At 46.6% G+C, this 16,945-nt stretch overlaps 1 protein-coding gene across 2 annotated transcripts; it reads left to right on the top strand.

Annotated features, from left to right (window-relative positions):
* Positions 1-4,353: 4,353 nt before the first annotated feature.
* On the top strand, positions 4,354-16,685 carry BDKRB1 (bradykinin receptor B1). Of its 2 annotated transcripts, XM_004055661.5 has the most exons (3): positions 4,354-8,136; positions 14,574-14,694; positions 15,595-16,685. In XM_004055661.5, exon 3 carries the CDS (start codon positions 15,605-15,607, stop codon positions 16,664-16,666), a length of 1,062 nt encoding a protein of 353 aa, XP_004055709.1. In that variant the 5' UTR covers positions 4,354-8,136; positions 14,574-14,694; positions 15,595-15,604; the 3' UTR covers positions 16,667-16,685. The 2 variants fall into 2 exon arrangements, with proteins under 2 accessions (XP_004055709.1, XP_055217972.1); XM_055361997.2 differs by lacking the exon at positions 14,574-14,694.
* The last annotated feature ends 260 nt before the right edge of the window (positions 16,686-16,945 follow it).

Raw genomic sequence — 16,945 nt, forward strand, 5'->3', positions numbered from 1 at the left:
TATGTATTCTGCAAATATTCCAAAATCCAAAAACATTCAAAATGCAAAACACAAAAACTTCTGGTCCCAAGCATTTCTGGATAAGGGATCCCCAACCTGTACTGGACTAAGGTGACCCTTAAATCCAATAACTGCTGTCTTTATAAGAAGAGGAGAAAAACACACAGAGACACAGAGAGAGATGGAGGCAGAGACTGGAGCGATGCTTCCACAAGCCAAGAAATGTGAAGGATTGCCCAGAATCACCAGAAGGGAGGAAGAAGCAAGGAGTGGCTTCTCCTTCAGACCCTCCAGGAGGAACCAACACTGTCAGCACCTTGATTTTGGACTTCTGGCCTCCAGAACTGTGAGAGGACAAATGTTCATTGTTTAGGCCACTTAGATTTGGATACTTTGTATGGCACCCTGAGCAAATGGATACAGGTATTTTAGTCTTTTTGAGCACATGCTCACCATCCAGTTGCCCATTAAGGTACCTGCAGGCCCCTTCTCTCAACAATGAGAGGGCACACTGGATGTTTTTCTCGGGTCTTTTTAGGGTTAGAGGTACTTGTTCGTGCAGATTTCCTAAGAAATAATACGAAATGCCATCTTACTGAATTGTAGAGGATTTTTTTCAAATGGAAGATACTGAGGCCTTTCCCATATTGCAGGCCAGCCCAAGCCCCCAGAGCGTGAATCATGGGCCCGGGGTGCTGAGTGTAAATGCCCATCCTTGCGGACCTAGGACCTGGGATCTGCTGATTCTTTCTTCCTTCCCCAGAACCAAAAGGCAGGCCAATTCAAAGAGTCCCAGACCACGATTCAAATAAATAAATAAATTGCCTCAGAGCCCAGCTCCCAGCTTCCAGACAGCCCAGCCACCAACCCCACCCAGGTGGGAGGCTACTTATAGACAACCCTGAAAGATGGTCAAAGATGGGGTTCCGAGACTCTCTGGATGCCTCCCTTCATGCTGAGTCACCCTTTGCGGTCCACTCAGCCGGCGAGCAATGAGTGTCTGTTTCCTCTCCTCAGTTCTGGCCAAGACAGAGCACAGTGTGTGTGGGCCCTCCTCATAATGACACTACCATCGTCTTGTGCAACAGTAAAATGATAAAATCAGGAACAGTTACTGTGGGGTGCCTACCAAAGGCCAGTTGCATCACCACATTATCCCATGCGATTACCAAATTCTACAACATGCTCCACTTTATAGACCGAGGCTCTGGAAGGTGGAATTGAAAATGGTCCAGATTCTCCAATTGCACACAAAAAATGTGTTGCTTTCTACCATAATTTCCCATTAAATTGTCTCTTTCACAAAAAAAAAAAAAAAAGAAGAAGAAGAAGAGGAAGAAGAAAATGGTCCAGATTCACCTTCTCAGCAGTGACGGAGCTAGGGTGTCAACCCTGCTGAGGCAGCTCCACACCGTACACCTGCCTGCCTGGACTTCCAAATCAGACCTTAAGGACCAGGGACGGGACTTGTTTTTGCAGTCAGATTTGCTCACTGTCTCCCTGACCTCCCTAAGTACAGTAGTCCCCCTCTTTATCCATGGTTGCAATTACCTGTGGCCAATACAGGTCTGAAAATATTAAATGGAAAATTCCAGAAAAAAGCAATTAATACGTTTTAAATTATGCACCAGTCTGAGCAGCGTGATGAAACCTCGCCCTGTCCTGCTTCGTTCCACCTGGGACATGAGTTGTCCCTTTGTCCAATGTACCCATGCTATATAAGCTACCCACCACTACTGTGTAGCAAAAAGCATAGTGTTATAAGGTTTGGTACTATCTGCAGTTTCAGGCATCCACTGGGGGTCTTGGAATGTTTTCCCCACGCCTAAGGGGGAACTGCTGTACATAGCCTCATTCCTTTCTGTTTTGAAGACCACTAGATCCTGTTCTGTTTCTTCATAGAACTCACAATCACAATCCTGTACAGGTTTCTCTGTTAGTCTGTCTCTATCCCAAGTCTGTAGCCCCCATGAGGGCTGGGACAGTCAAGAATGACCCCAAGTCTTCAAGAAAAGTTATGGTTATCTTCAGCAATTTCAGTTCCCCTATACTCAGAGTTCTGCAGCTCACAGAAGCAATTTCAGTTTCCCTGGATCCAGAGTTTTGCATCCCCATCATGGGGACCAATATGATTTATATGAAAGATAAATGCTCACAGCATCAACTTTATAATACGGTAATCCAATTCCATCTCTTTAAAACATCATAAAGGAACTACTGGTTTCTAAGGAAAACATCTTATTGCATACCCCCATTCTTTGCTGTACACATGGCTTAATTAGGCATCTAGGCTGATTGAAAAATGATGAAAGAGCTTTTCCATATGGCACTTGCTGCTAGATTAAGAAAGAAGGTCATAATACTGAGAAAAGATGCATCAACATGTACATATTCATCTTATCCTGGGAACATCTATACAGCACGATACTGACATTTCCCACACAGTTATTTGATCCTCACAGCAACTCTCAGAAGCAGGCAGGACCAGAGCATTCCAGGACCACCGGCCCGGCTCTCTTCTGGAAGCCCTGCAGGTGGGCTCCACCTGCCGTGCGCATTTATCTTTAGAATAGATCATGTAGTTAGAGCTATAAAACTCCAAGTACAGGGAAATGGAAATTGCTTCCGTGAGCTGCAAAACTTTATGCACCTGCTCTCTCAAAGCACCCTTACTCTGGGCTGAAACTATCATTCAATTCTCTTCCCTGAACCAAACCAAGAGCTGCACAGGGCCTGCTGGAGGGTAGGGGATATGGGATATTCACGGATAGCGTGAGTAAGTGGGGTGTGGGGCTTGAACCTGGGCTTTCTGACCCCAAGTTCCAAGTGAGCCTTCCACAAAGGCTTATGAACATGTGTGCGTTATAATACAAATGCTGGTCCCCCCACCTGTGATGGTTTTCTCAGCTTGCTTGCCTTCCAAACTCCTATTCAGCCCTGAAAACCTAGTTTAAATAATCCCCTGCCATGAATTCTTCCCCAACTCTGCATAATAGTCAAGGTTCTCTAGAGAAACATAACCAACAGAAAATAGATAAATATAGATAGATTTGTTATAAGGAATTGGTTTATGCAATTATGGAGGCTGAGAAGTCCCATCTGCTGTCTGCAAGCTGAAGACCCAGGAGGACAAGTGATGTAGTTCCAGTGGGATTGTGAAGGCCAGAGACCCAGGATGGCCAGTGAGAAGGTGGGAGAAGACAGATGTCCCAGCTTGAAAACAGCCAGGCAGAGAGAACCAATTCTCCCTTGCTGCTCCTTTTGGTTGTATTCAGGCCTCCGACAGGTTGGATGCCACCCACCATGTCAGGGAAGACAATCTGCCTTACTCAGTCTACCAATTCAAACATTAATCATTCGAATTAACCTACGAAGTTTAAACTCGCTCACAGACACCCCCAGAAACCATGTTTAACCAAATATCTGGGCACCCCATGGCCCAGTCAGCATGACACATAAATTACCTATCCCACTCCACCTCGAGCAGAACTCATTTTTTTCAAACCTCACACTCAGACACAGCCTCAGAGCTTCATTGCCACTCTGCTTTCTACAACATGTTGTCACTGGATGTCAGCTTGGCCTTGTCCTCAGCCATTCCAAGAGCTCCTTAAGTGGGCAGGGAGTGGGCTGTGTTCGTCTATGCACCCCCTGTGCCCACACAGGGCCTGGCCCCCACAAGGGGTTTGGCACATGTTTGTTGACATAAGACAAGCTATTGCTATTATATACTTATTTGTAATACATAGTTATGAATACACTCAGCAAATATTTGAGCACCTGCTACTTATCAGCCCTGTTGTACAAGTTGGGAAGATGAACCTAATCAAAAGAGATAAATCCGTTGCCTGGTGGAGCAGGTGGCAATAGGGCTGTGAAGAGCAGTGGAGCAGGCCAAGAGGAGGAGAGGTTATTTCAGGAAAGATCTCTCTGACAAGGGAGGATCGGTGAGGACCAGAAGGACCTGGGGGAGCAAGCATGGGGCTCTCGATGGGAAGGTGCTCCGTGTAGGGGAACGGACAGTGCAAAGGCCCTGAGGTGGGAGAGGAGGTGGTACATTCAAAACAGAGAGGAAAGGCTGGGCATAGTGGGGAGTGCCTGTAATCCCAGCATTTTGGGAGGCCAAGGTGGGAGGATGGCTTGGGCCCCCAGGAATCTGAGACCAGCCTAGGCGACATAGTGAGACCTTGTGTCAAAAAACAAAAAACACAACTCGAGGAAGCCAGGGCAGCCAGGCACCACGAGACGAGTGCTCTGGGAGGCAGCTGGGTCTGTGCATGTGCCCTGGGAGACAGCTGGGTTTGCGCGTGTGCTCTGGGAGGCAGCTGGGTCTGCGCATGTGCTCTGGGAGACAGCTGGGTCTGCGCATGTGCAGCCTTGCCGCTGTAAGGTCTCTGTTTTCCCGGGCCTGAGACAGCAACAGAGGAGTTCGAGAAGAGACGTGACACGGCCTGGCTTCGGCTTTAGGAGACAGAGAAATGCAGCTGATTTTCCCGGTACAAGCCCCTTCTGAGAGCGTGTGCACTCCTGGGATTCTCGAGGCTCCCTAAGGAGGAAGGTCTGGTGATCCCCTGCTCTGCCCGGGCCAGAAGGCCTTCATCTCCCAAAGCAGGGCCACACAAGGGCGGGGAGGAACCCCTGGCCCAGTGGAGCTTTATCTGCTCAGTGGGCACCTTCCCACCCCAGAGCCAGCACCCAGGACCCTTCACTTCTGGGCTGGCTGCCAGGCCATGGCAGCACCTGGAGCTGCCTGAATGCCCAGGACGTGCTCATGTCCACCCTGTCATCCTGTAGATCTCCAAGTGTTTGTGCTTTGCTAAATGTATATTTGGGATTTTCTGCTTACCTCCCCCCTTACACTTAGACACCGTCTGTTCACCCCATCCATTCCCCGCTTCCTATGTGCTAGACATGCATGCTCTTCTAGGGTGGCATTTGCCTGGCACCAGCTGGGTGCTCCATATGTGTTTTTAGAATAAAGGGGAAAGCACTCAGGCCCCGTGCTTAGAGAAAAGCAGAGGATTACACCAGGACTTGAATGATGGATGAACACTGAACAGTGCGAGGAGGAGGAGGTCATTTTCAGCAAATGCTTACAAGCAGGATGCATTCAGAGCCCATGAGTCACTCGCTCAGCATGGAGGGTGGCTCTGGGTGTTACAGCAAGACTGTTGGGGAGCTCGTGAATTCCAAGGGGTTGGATCGTTGTCCTGTGGCATGACAAAATCCAGGTGTTTCCAGAATATTAATCCAGCAGAAGGATAAACTGGGCATTTCCAGAATATTAATCCAGCAGAAGGATAGACTGAAGGAAAGGAATCAGAAAGCCAGGAGATTGGTTTACAGTCCTTTGTTGCAGACTTGTATGTACGTTGCATGAGTTTCTAAACCCTGTGATGGGAAGAAAGGTGTGACCGCCAACAGCCTTGGTCGGGGGTGAAAGGACACGAGCTGGACCACAGTGAGGGTGCTGTATTTCATCCTGGCAAGAATTCTGCCCAGCTGTGGCTTTCTGTCCTCCGTCTACAATTGGGAGAATACTGGAGACATCAGATGTCGTGTAAGGACTAAGAACGAACCCTGGAGAGGCTCAGCATCTGGGTGCTATTTGTAGAGGTCTGCTGGGTGACATGTACTAGAGTCTTTCATTTTGAAGAACCTGCTGGATATGACTAGAAAAGTAAAGGAGAAAAAAACTCCAGGACTGATGGATGAGAGAACTGAAAAGTGGCCCTTGATGTCACAGTGGGCACTGGGACTGCATGTCCCCAGGGGCCTCAAACTCCAGAGCTCACCTTCCCTTGAATACACATCCATTATGGCCCAAGCCCACGCATACTACAGGGAGTCCAGCCTGCCTGGAGTGCCCCCTCACTAGTATTTAGGACACCCCAGGGAAAGTTGGCCTGTCCTCTATTTCCAGAGGCAGGCCTTTATCCTCTGTGACCACCTCTTCACCCAAGTACCCACGGGACTTCATCAAGCACAGCACACATCAGACTGCAAGGTTTAACCAAACCTTATAGAGGCTGTGGGAATTACAAACAACTAAATTCAGAAAAGGCAAGCATTGGCCGGGCACGGTGGCTCACGCCTGTAATCCCAGCACTTTGGGAGGCCAAGGTGGGTGGATCACCTGAGGTCGGGAGTTTGAGACCAGCCTAACCAACATGGAGAAACCCCGTCTCTACTAAAAATACAAAATTAGCTGGGTGTGGTAGTGTGTGCCTGTAATCCCAGCTACTCGGGAGGCTGAGGCAGGAGAATCACTTGAACCCAGGAGGCGAAGGTTGCAGTGAGCCGAGATCGCCCCATTGCACTCCAGCCTGAGCAATAAGAGCGAAACTCAGTCTCAAAAAAAAAGAAAAAAGGCAAGCGAAGCCTCAGAAGAGGGTCCTCAGTGCCTACCCACTTCTTAGTCCCCTGCTGTCTTCTGCCACACTATAGGGACCTGCTTTTCTTTCACAGATTTGGGGTCCCTTCCCCCTGCCCTCAGCCCCACTCCCTTGGCCCCAGAGACAGTAGGAGACCCTCTGCTCCCCTGAGCTCGGGCCTGTCTCGCATTTCCCATGGAGATGAGCAACAAGGGGAAACATGGGTCTTCTTAAAGAACTTTCCATTCCACCCTCCACCACCTTGGCAAGGCAGCCAGTTGCAACTCCGAAGTCCAGCTCATTCAGGCCAGCTCTCTTCACAGACTGTCTTCCAGCAAGAGGCAAAGCAGAGATGAGACCTGCACGTGCTCTTCGTGGCAGAGCTGGCGTTATACGCACTCCTGGGTGAATAAACAGGGAGACATCTCCTAAGAACAAATGCTTCTCAGAAACAGTATAGTCTAAACTCATATTGAAGGGAGAATAAGCCAGCCACGGGCGGGAGAGACCCCCGCCTACATTACTAAGTAACAGGAAAGGCTAAGATTTGGAGCCTTCCTCCGGTTCAGATCTATCCCGGGAATGATGGAAGATGCTTGCCTGTTGACAATTTTTTTTTTATTAAAAATCCCACCCAGGAGGTCTCTCCTGATAGGAGGGGACCATCCTATCCTCTAAGGCAAATTCCAGGTTCTTCCCTGAAATGTACATCCGCTGCTGAGCCTCAGAATGCTATTTGTTCCACCTGCTTCCACAGTTTTAAGGTCTTCAGCAACAGGAGAAGACAGCAGGAAAACTTGAAGTGCAGTTGGCTCCCGCTGAGATGTCACTAGCAGAAAAAGGGAACAGAAGCAAAAGGCAAGATTCTAAAGACAGAGGTGACACCTTCTGCTCCAAACATTTGGAGGGTCACCTTTCCAGAAGTCAGACTCGAAGTCCTGAATTCTGGCATGAATGAGTTCTCCTACGTGTAGGGGGTGGCCTGGAAAGATCTTAATTTGTAAGATGACAGGTAAGGGGCCTTCAGTTGGAGAATCTTGCCACCTGATTCTCAAAGCCAAAAATATCTTACTGTCTGAAACATGAGGTCTTGAGTAGTTCAACTTGACCCATGCAGACATAATTTGAGAGACGCCAAGGAGGATTAGGAAAAAATATATCTGGTCTTACTCAACTCTGAACATTGCGTGAGTCAAACGTTTTCCTAGCTCTCTGTTTGTGTGATGGGTCCACTCTGATGGATTCTTGGCGATGTATCTTTCATGACCAAAATTCAAAAGAGGCCATTCGAAGTGGCTCCCACAAAAGCTGCTGCAGAGCCCCAGACATTCAGAAGCCAATAGTGAAGGGGCCAAAAGCCATCCCTCAATGTTCACTGACACTTTGCGAGCCTTGGGGCAAGTTGGCGATGTCAAAACATGTTTTTAGGGCGTGTTTGCCAACATACAGGCCTTGGGCAGGATTGCAGGCCTCTGCAGATGGTACCAAAGTAAAGGGGGAGATGGTAGCTGAATAATCTCTCATCATCCCTAAAGTGCAAAGTGAAATGAGAGTGGATTTTTCCTTCCAAATCCACTTGGAGTGAGTCCCGAAAGACTCACTTCTGCGGCAATCCCCACAATGACATCACTGGAGCGGAGGTTATATAATCTAAAGCGACCACATCCCCACAGCACTTCCCAGAAGAGAAAACTCCTCCAAAAGCAGCTCTCACTATCAGAAAACCCAACTACAGTTGTGAACGCCTTCATTTTCTGCCTGAGTAAGTAAATGACCACCTTTTTTTTTTCTTTTATGAGAGTACAATATGAGAGGAAATCTGTGTCTCTTAGAAAAACAAAAAACTTCCTTTTACACCTACCTATTGGCAAAATTTTCCACTTCTGTGAGGGTACTTTTTAAAAATAATTCTAAATCAGTTTAAGAGACTTTTATTTCATGCCTAGTTTGGGTCTTAATTGCTTTTCCAGAACAGGAGGAGGAGGGAAAGGTTTTAGAACTGGTAGGAAGGTTCCAGTAGCTCCTTGTATCAAAGTCAGGTGAAACATGTCAGGGCTGAATGCAGCCACCAGAGTTCGCGTGGACTGACCAGTTACAGCCTGCAAATTCTGAATCATAAAAATTAAATTAGTCTCTCTGGGATGGCTTACAAGATTTCAGAAGACCAATAACTGCTTGGGTTATTCGTGGCTTGAAAGTAGCATCTTACTGTGTGACCGTGCTGATGGTCTTTAACATCTGTGGCTGAATTTCCAATGCCTTTAACATCACCATGCTGTTGAAATTGGAGTTAATTTGAAGAATTAACTAATTTGTTGAAGAAAGTCACACTCTCTCATAGCCTAGGTTAAAATGTGCAGAATTCAGAAAATACCACACAGGAATTACAGAATTGCCATCTCTTGTAGACTTGCCCAGTGCCCCTTCTGAGTTCTTCAAATAGGGTCACATATTACTAACAATATTCAGAGATATTGTTTATTGAGCACCTACTATGTTCCAGGCAAATATCAGAGCTAAAGCTAAAAACTGGCAAAGGAAGATTTCTCCTCTCTGGCCAACTTTATAAACACAGACAGCAGCAGGTGAGGACAATCCCTTTAAAAATAAGCCCCATGTGAGCAGACACATGCTGTGGCTGCAGTGGCCCCAGCCACCTCCCAGTCCTGGGGATGGGGGCGGTGTCCACTGACCTAATCAGATTCGAGCTAGAGTCCCTGCGTAGCTGGTCGTCTCTGGCTTTCTGGGCAGGGTGCAGCCTCACCCCCGTGCTGGTTTCCTAAGCCTGCTGTAATTAATTATCACAAAGTTAGTGGCTTAAAACGATGCAAGTTATTATCTTACAGTTCTGGAGATCAGGAGTTCAAACTCAGTCTCGCTGAGCTAAAGTCAAGATATTGGCTTGGCTTTGTTCTGCATCCCCATGATTCAATTATCTCCCACCAAGTCCCTCACACAACACGAGAGAATTATGGGAGCTACAACTCAAGATGAGATTTGGGTGGGGACACAGCTAAACCATATCAGTGCTCAACACCCTCCCATCTCTTCTCAAACTCTCAATGCCCCAGCCCCTCCACCACAGGTCAGGACCTCGCCTCCTTTCTCCCTGAGAAATCCCAACCAATCGCAGGGGAATTCTACAGATTCCCACCTGCCAGCCTCTGTCACCATAGACCTCAGCTTCCTGGCCATCATCAGAGATAGCTAGGAGAGGGATGGTCAGGCCATGTGTGTGCACACTGCCGGGGCACCCCAATAGTCAAAAATTATTTCCCCCCAAAATTAGTATTTATAGGTAGAAAGAAAGAGGAAAGAAGGAAGGAAGGAAAGAAGGAAGGGAAGGAAGGAAGGAAGGAAGGGAGGAAGGGAAGAAGGGAGGGAGGGAGGATGGGAGGGAGGGAGGATGGGAGGAAGGAGAGAGGGAGGGAAGCAGGATGGGAGGGAGGGAGGAGGATGGGAGGGAGGAAGGGAGGGATGGAGGAAGAAAGGAAGGAAGGAGGGAAGGAGGGTAGGGAGGGAAGGAGAGAAGGAGGGAATGAAGGGAAGGAAGGAAGGAAGGAAGGCAGGGGAAAAAAGTCCAACAAAATGGTTATATTATATTGATGGTGTTATAAAGTAGTTCTAGATAAAAACTATTTTCAAAAAAAGTCTTTAAATATATATACATACACCTATGAATATTAAAGCAAAATAAAACATGTTTATGTTAATTAACTGAACATTTAAAAATAAGATAAGCAAAATAATTGTTCTTGTTGTGTATTCACATGCTACAGTTTCTTGTACCTGACTGATACCATGTCATTGGCATTTTTCACAAGAATGTATTTTCTTCAGTGGGGTCTTGTTATTTTTAATTTTTCCATATAATTGCCTGAAATCTTTTTTCCACAAATTTTACAATTAACAAATTTAAATTAGTACCTTCAATTGACTCTTCTCTTGAACCATAATATATTGAGAAAATGTTCCCTGTGCAGGTTCTGAGTGATAAGCTCTCAGCAAATTCTGCCAGGCAGAGGCTGTTCTCAAGTCCAATTCTTTGCATATGGAATTGCATAAATATTTTAGCCCAGATATTTTCACAGGTGCTGTCTTTGTGCCTTAGTTTGGAGTGTAGTGGTGCGATCTTGGCTCGCCACAACCTCCGCTTCCCAGGTTCAAGCGATTCTCCTGCCTCAGCCTCCCACGTAGCTGGGATTACAGGCGCCTGCCACCATGCCCGGCTAATTTTTGTGTTTTCAGTAGAGATGAAGTTTCACCATGTTGGCCAGGTTGGTCTTGAACTCCTGACCTCAGGTGATCCACCTGCCTCAGCCTTCCAAAGTGCTGGGATTACAGGCATGAGCCACACCGTGCCCAGCCCACACATATTTTTTTTTAACCAGATTAAACCTTTCAAATAAGTTGTACCTACTTATAAGTTTTGAATGTTTTGTCAGATTCAGATACTGCAAAAAAAAAAAAAAATCATTGGCTTTCTCAATTTCATCTCATTTTGTACAGAACATGAATTTATCCAATTAAAAAGATTCTTCCCACAAGCTGAAATGTTCCAGAGCTCATTTTAGAATTTCAAAATTAACTCCTGTACAGCATTTGATTTTGATCATTTTCTGATACATTTTATAATTTTTCTGCATACCAGCTTTGTTTTCAATATTTATAATTCACTAAAAGCTTTGAAAGTTGACGTTTTGGTGCTCTATTCATTGAATAACTTGACTAAATATCTCCAACTGATTTGGAACAAAATTCAACAAAAATTTATAGATCTGTTTTAATACACTGTTTAATAACATTTTAGGATGCTGAGACGCAATGTCCACTAAAATTGATTGATAATGGGAAAATAAAAGAGAAAACACATGTGAAAGTCCAGTTTTTTAAAAAAATTCATGAACAACTTTATCACAAGTTTGTAGTTCGGTAAATCTGTGCATATGTTTTAACATTTTGTAAATTTTGTCACGTACATCTATTTCAATTTATAGAATATTGACATTTATTTATATGCAATAACAAATTGTGTGTGCACCATGACCTGTTCCAATCACATTTCTGTTTCATTAGTGTCTTAATTTAGTAGGAATATTGTTGTTACCATGACGCTGGACTCCACCACAATTTGTGTTTTATCCTCACAAAAATGCAATGACTTTATTTCCAATGTGGAAAATTTAAACAACTTAAATAGCATTCACAAAAAGTCAGTTGTTTCACTTTGCCAGAATGAATGTCCCAAAGCCCTGCTTTGCTTCCATGAGCTGAATGAAAGAATGAATTGTGATTGGAATTAACAGGTTTTTCTGTCTGAAGAGTCTGAGGATACTGGTGTTGAGCTGGCACCATTTTGCTCTCTGTGATGTTCTTCTTATGGAGCCAACACACAGTTAGCCATCACTTCCACTGTTGCACGTGCACAAGAAAAGCCGGAATTAAATGTGAGCTGAGTTAACTTAAAGAACAGTCATTTGATCTAAGGGAAAGGTCATGCCTCTCAGAATGATCTTATATCAGCATCTTTTGCAGCTACATGGATGAGAACCATGTCTTAGGGTGCAATTTTTTTTTTTTTTTTTTTTTTTTTGAGACAGAGTCTCGCTCTGTCACCCAGGCTGGAGTGCACTGGTGCGATCTCAGCTCACTGCAACCTCTGCCTCCTAGGTTCAAGCAATTCTCTGCCTCAGCCTCCCAAGTAGCTGGAATTACAGGCACCTGCCATCACACCCAGCTAGTTTTTGTATTTTTAGTACATACAGGGTTTCACCATCTTGGCCAGGCTGGTCTTGAACTCCTGACCTCATGATCCACCTGCCTCGGCCTCCCAAAGTGCTAGGATTACAGGCTTGAGCCACTACGCCCAGCCTGGTGCAATGTTCTTAAAATTACTAATTTCTAAAGTAGCAGCTCTGTGTCTTAGATTTTCTTGCAATCAGTGAAATTGCTACAGACCCCATAGTGATGCAAATGTCAACAAACGTTCTATGCAAGCTATCTGCTCATCAACAACTTCCTTGAGCAACAGAAGTGCAGTACTTAAATTTCCATTAAATATTTGTTTTTTAGCTCATCACTCCAAAAGGGTTTATTGCAAATTCTTTAAGTATTGCCAAATGATAAAATAAACATAGTTTTGGATTTATGCCCTGCAAAAAATGACCAAACTATTGTAACAAGAGCCTCCAGCCTCCTCCATATTATGCTCTGGGTGGGGACTGCTCAGCTTCCATGTGCCATGGACATTTCACAACCACCAAATCATAATTTCCCATGTCTCCTGTTGATCTGTCAACCAGCAGCTGTGCAACTTCTGCTCTTTTATCTACTCTCTCCCTTGATGATTTCATCCAGCCTTGTAGCTTTAAATGCCATTCCTGTAGTTACAACTCCCAGTTAGGTCTCATCATCCCAGATCTTGTCCCTGAATACCACACTTGTCTATCTAATTGCCTGCTGGATGTCCCCATGTGATGTCCAATTTATATCTCAACCTTAACAATTCCAAAGTTGAACTCCTGTTCTTCCCCACCCCCCACAAGAAAAACTGCTTCATCTTCATTCTGTCACCTTCATTTCAGCTGATGACAACTTCATACTTCCCAGTGTTCAGTCCAAAAACCTTGGCATTGTCCGATTTCTCCTTTCTCCCACCCAGATCCAACTGAAAATCACGGTGTTACTACCTCCAAAACACCTCTAGAGTTTGATCACTTGATCAGTTCTCACCACCTGCCCTGCTACTCTCCCCAGCTGTCACCCGCCAGCATGTTTATTTAGTGTGTGTATTGTTTATCAACTCCTTCCTCCTGCTAGGCTTATACGCACACTGAGAGCAGGGATTTTTGCCTGCTGTATTCACTGCTTTGTCCTAAATACCTAGAACAGTGCCTGGCACATAGTACATTCTCAGTAAATACTTGTTCAGCAAATAAATAACTGGAGGAACCAGTGAATTATACCCCGGTGTGAATAACTCCATGTGAGTGACATGACAGAATGTCAGAGCTAGAAGGGCCTCTTGAGGACATCATGTCTTCCTTAGATGAGGAAAGTCAGGCTCAGAGACATGAACTGACTCTCCCGAGGTTACACAGCCAAATGTGCTCTTCCAAGGTTAATTCTCTGCTACACAATAGCTTTTGTTGGTATCTGTGAGGCTTTGCCAGGTTGAAGGAATCTCAGGTGTCACCCATTAATAACAATCATGATGGTGACAACTAATGTTTGCCACGCGCTTACAATAAGTCAGGAACCCTGCTAAGCGCTGGGTGTATATTAACCTATCCAAGCTGGGGAAGAATGTTTAGGCTCTGAAGATTGTCTGGAGCCGCATAAATCCCGCAGCGTAGGCAGCTGCTCATTCTGCGGATAGTATTCTGTGGATCCCTGAGTTGGCTGTGGCCGGTTTTGCCAGCAGGAGGCCACGAAGCCATGAGCACAGGATGGGATCTACCCCTTGTGGGACCACAGAGGGCTGGGAGATGCAGTCCTCCCTGTGGAAAGAGACAGAGCTTTCTATCCCTCTCCCGGTGAAACTCAGCATGGGAGCATGGGAGGCAGGTCAGCTGCGTGGCTATGAACATGAGCTATGGGGTGCATGCAGACCAAGGTTCATAGTGTACAACTGTACCCACCAGCTGTAGCTCCTCCAGCAAGCGTGGGAGGCCAGTCAGCTGCATGGCTGTGAGCACAGCCTCTGGGGTCCATGCAGGCCAAGGTTCCTAGCGTAGCACTGTAACCACCACCTAGGTCTTCTCCGACAAGCTGGTTAACTTCTCTGAGCCTGGCTTTGTCATTCACCAAGTGGGGACAGGTGCAGCAGAAGCGAGCAGACAGAAGCACAGGATCTCAATCAGGCTCTTGAATCAGACTGCCTGGGTTTGAATCCAGGCCCTATTGACCAGCTGTGTGACCTCAGACAGGTGACTCCGGGTCTCAGCACTCAATTTTCTAATTGGCCAACTGGAGATGACAATGGCCCCTACCTTGAATGGCTGCCAGGAAGATTAAATGAGAAAATACTTAAATGTGAAACACTTAGAATGGCGCCTGGAACACAGAGACCATTAATACCATCTAACAGATGTTAGTTGTTATCCTTATTTATTACTCATGCTTTCCTTTCTCTTTTATCTTTTCTCTCTCTCTCCTTTTTTTTTTTTTTTTTTTTTTTTGTTGTTGTTGTTGAGACAGGGTCTCAGTCTGTTGGCCCAGATTAAAGTGCAGTGGCACAATCATAGCTCTCGCTGCAGCCTCGACCTTCCAGGCTCAAACGATTCTCCCACCTCAGCCTCTCGAGTTGCTGGGACCACAGGTATGCACCACCATGCCCAGCTAATTTTTGTATTTTTTGTAAAGACAGGATTTCACCATGTTGCCCAGGCTGGCCTTGAACTCCTGGGTTCATCTGATCCATCTGCCTTGGCCTCCCAAAGTACTGAGATTACAGGTGTGAACCACCACACCCGGCCAATACTCATGTTTTTCAAGCCTGTAAGAGGAACCTCCTAGCACTGTCCCCACCCCGGCCACCACACTGGTCCCAGCCCCAACAGGTCAGCTTCCTTTGCTGTTCCCAGGCTTCCCTCAGTTCTGTCTCAAGCCATGACCTCTGTCTCCATGTCTGCAGCCCCATGAGGCTGGGGCTGCTCTGTCCTGCATATCTCCAGTGCCTGGCAAGGGGCTGGCAAGAGGTAGAGGCTCATTAAAAGCCTGTTAAAACCCTAATAGTAATAATAATAATGGTACAGTTGTTACTAAGACTAATCACTACCTTCCAAAGTCTTTCCTCTATGCAAGGCACGGAGCTAAGCACCCTGTAGATCCTGACAACAGCCCTCATGTGATCCCACAAGAGAGACATGATTCTCTCCAATGTTTAAAAAGGAAAGTAAGTCAATGGTTCTAAGTAGCTCACACTGAGTGATTGTACCGGGATTTGGACTCAGGCACCATCCCTTAAACCAGAGGTCAGCAAACTTTTCCTCCTCAGGAACAGATGGTAAATATCTTCAGCTTTGCAAGCCAGACAGTCTCCGTTACAAGCGCTCGACTCACCCTTGTAGCATGAACACAGCTGTAGATAATACGTCCATGAATGGGTGTGGCTCTGTGCCAATAAAACTTTATTGTCCAAAAACGGGTGACAGGTTGGTTTGGCTCATAGGCTGTAGTCTGCCACTTCCTGTTTTATTCTACCTTCTGTTCATTTCAGGTCACTGTGCATGGCATCATCCTGGCCCCCTCTAGAGCTCCAATCCTCCAACCAGAGCCAGCTCTTCCCTCAAAATGCTACGGCCTGTGACAATGCTCCAGAAGCCTGGGACCTGCTGCACAGAGTGCTGCCGACATTTATCATCTCCATCTGTTTCTTCGGCCTCCTAGGGAACCTTTTTGTCCTGTTGGTCTTCCTCCTGCCCCGGCGGCAACTGAACGTGGCAGAAATCTACCTGGCCAACCTGGCAGCCTCTGATCTGCTGTTTGTCTTGGGCTTGCCCTTCTGGGCAGAGAATATCTGGAACCAGTTTAACTGGCCTTTCGGAGCCCTCCTCTGCCGTGTCATCAACGGGGTCATCAAGGCCAATTTGTTCATCAGCATCTTCCTGGTGGTGGCCATCAGCCAGGACCGCTACCGCGTGCTGGTGCACCCTATGGCCAGCCGGAGGCAGCAGCGGCGGAGGCAGGCCCGGGTCACCTGCGTGCTCATCTGGGTTGTGGGGGGCCTCTTGAGCATCCCCACATTCCTGCTGCGATCCATCCAAGCCGTCCCAGATCTGAACATCACTGCCTGCATCCTGCTCCTCCCCCATGAGGCCTGGCACTTTGCAAGGATTGTGGAGTTAAATATTCTGGGTTTCCTCCTACCACTGGCTGCGATCGTCTTCTTCAACTACCACATCCTGGCCTCCCTGCGAGGGCGGGAGGAGGTCAGCAGGACAAGGTGCGGGGGCGGCAAGGATAGCAAGACCACAGCGCTGATCCTCACGCTCGTGGTTGCCTTCCTGATCTGCTGGGCCCCTTACCACTTCTTTGCCTTCCTGGAATTCTTATTCCAGGTGCAAGCAGTCCGAGGCTGCTTTTGGGAGGACTTCATTGACCTGGGCCTGCAATTGGCCAACTTCTTTGCCTTCACTAACAGCTCCCTGAATCCAGTAATTTATGTCTTTGTGGGCCGGCTCTTCAGGACCAAGGTCTGGGAACTTTATAAACAATGCACCCCTAAAAGTCTTGCTCCAATATCTTCATCCCATAGGAAAGAAATCTTCCAACTTTTCTGGCAGAATTAAAACAGCATTGAACCAAGAAGCTTGGCTTTCTTATCAATTATTTGTGACATAATAAATGATATTGTGATAGGCTAAATGATTACTCCCGTAGATTGGGGGTACCTAATCCCTGGACTTGATGAATGTTACCAAATTAAGGGTCTTGAGATGGGGAGATGATCCTGAATTATCCAGGTGGGCCCTATATAATCACAAGGGTCCTTACAGGAGGGAGGCAGGAGGCTCAGAGTCAAGAGATGTGACTATGGAAGCAGAGGCCAGAGGAATTCAGGGCGGCCA

The sequence above is a fragment of the Gorilla gorilla genome, chromosome 15, assembly GCF_029281585.2.
Source record: "Gorilla gorilla gorilla isolate KB3781 chromosome 15, NHGRI_mGorGor1-v2.1_pri, whole genome shotgun sequence".
Lineage (NCBI taxonomy): Eukaryota > Metazoa > Chordata > Mammalia > Primates > Hominidae > Gorilla > Gorilla gorilla.

Excerpts from the sequence above, each read along its gene's own strand:
- BDKRB1 (XM_004055661.5), top strand. The coding sequence starts at position 15,605 with ATGGCATCATCCTGGCCCCCTCTAGAGCTCCAATCCTCCAACCAGAGC.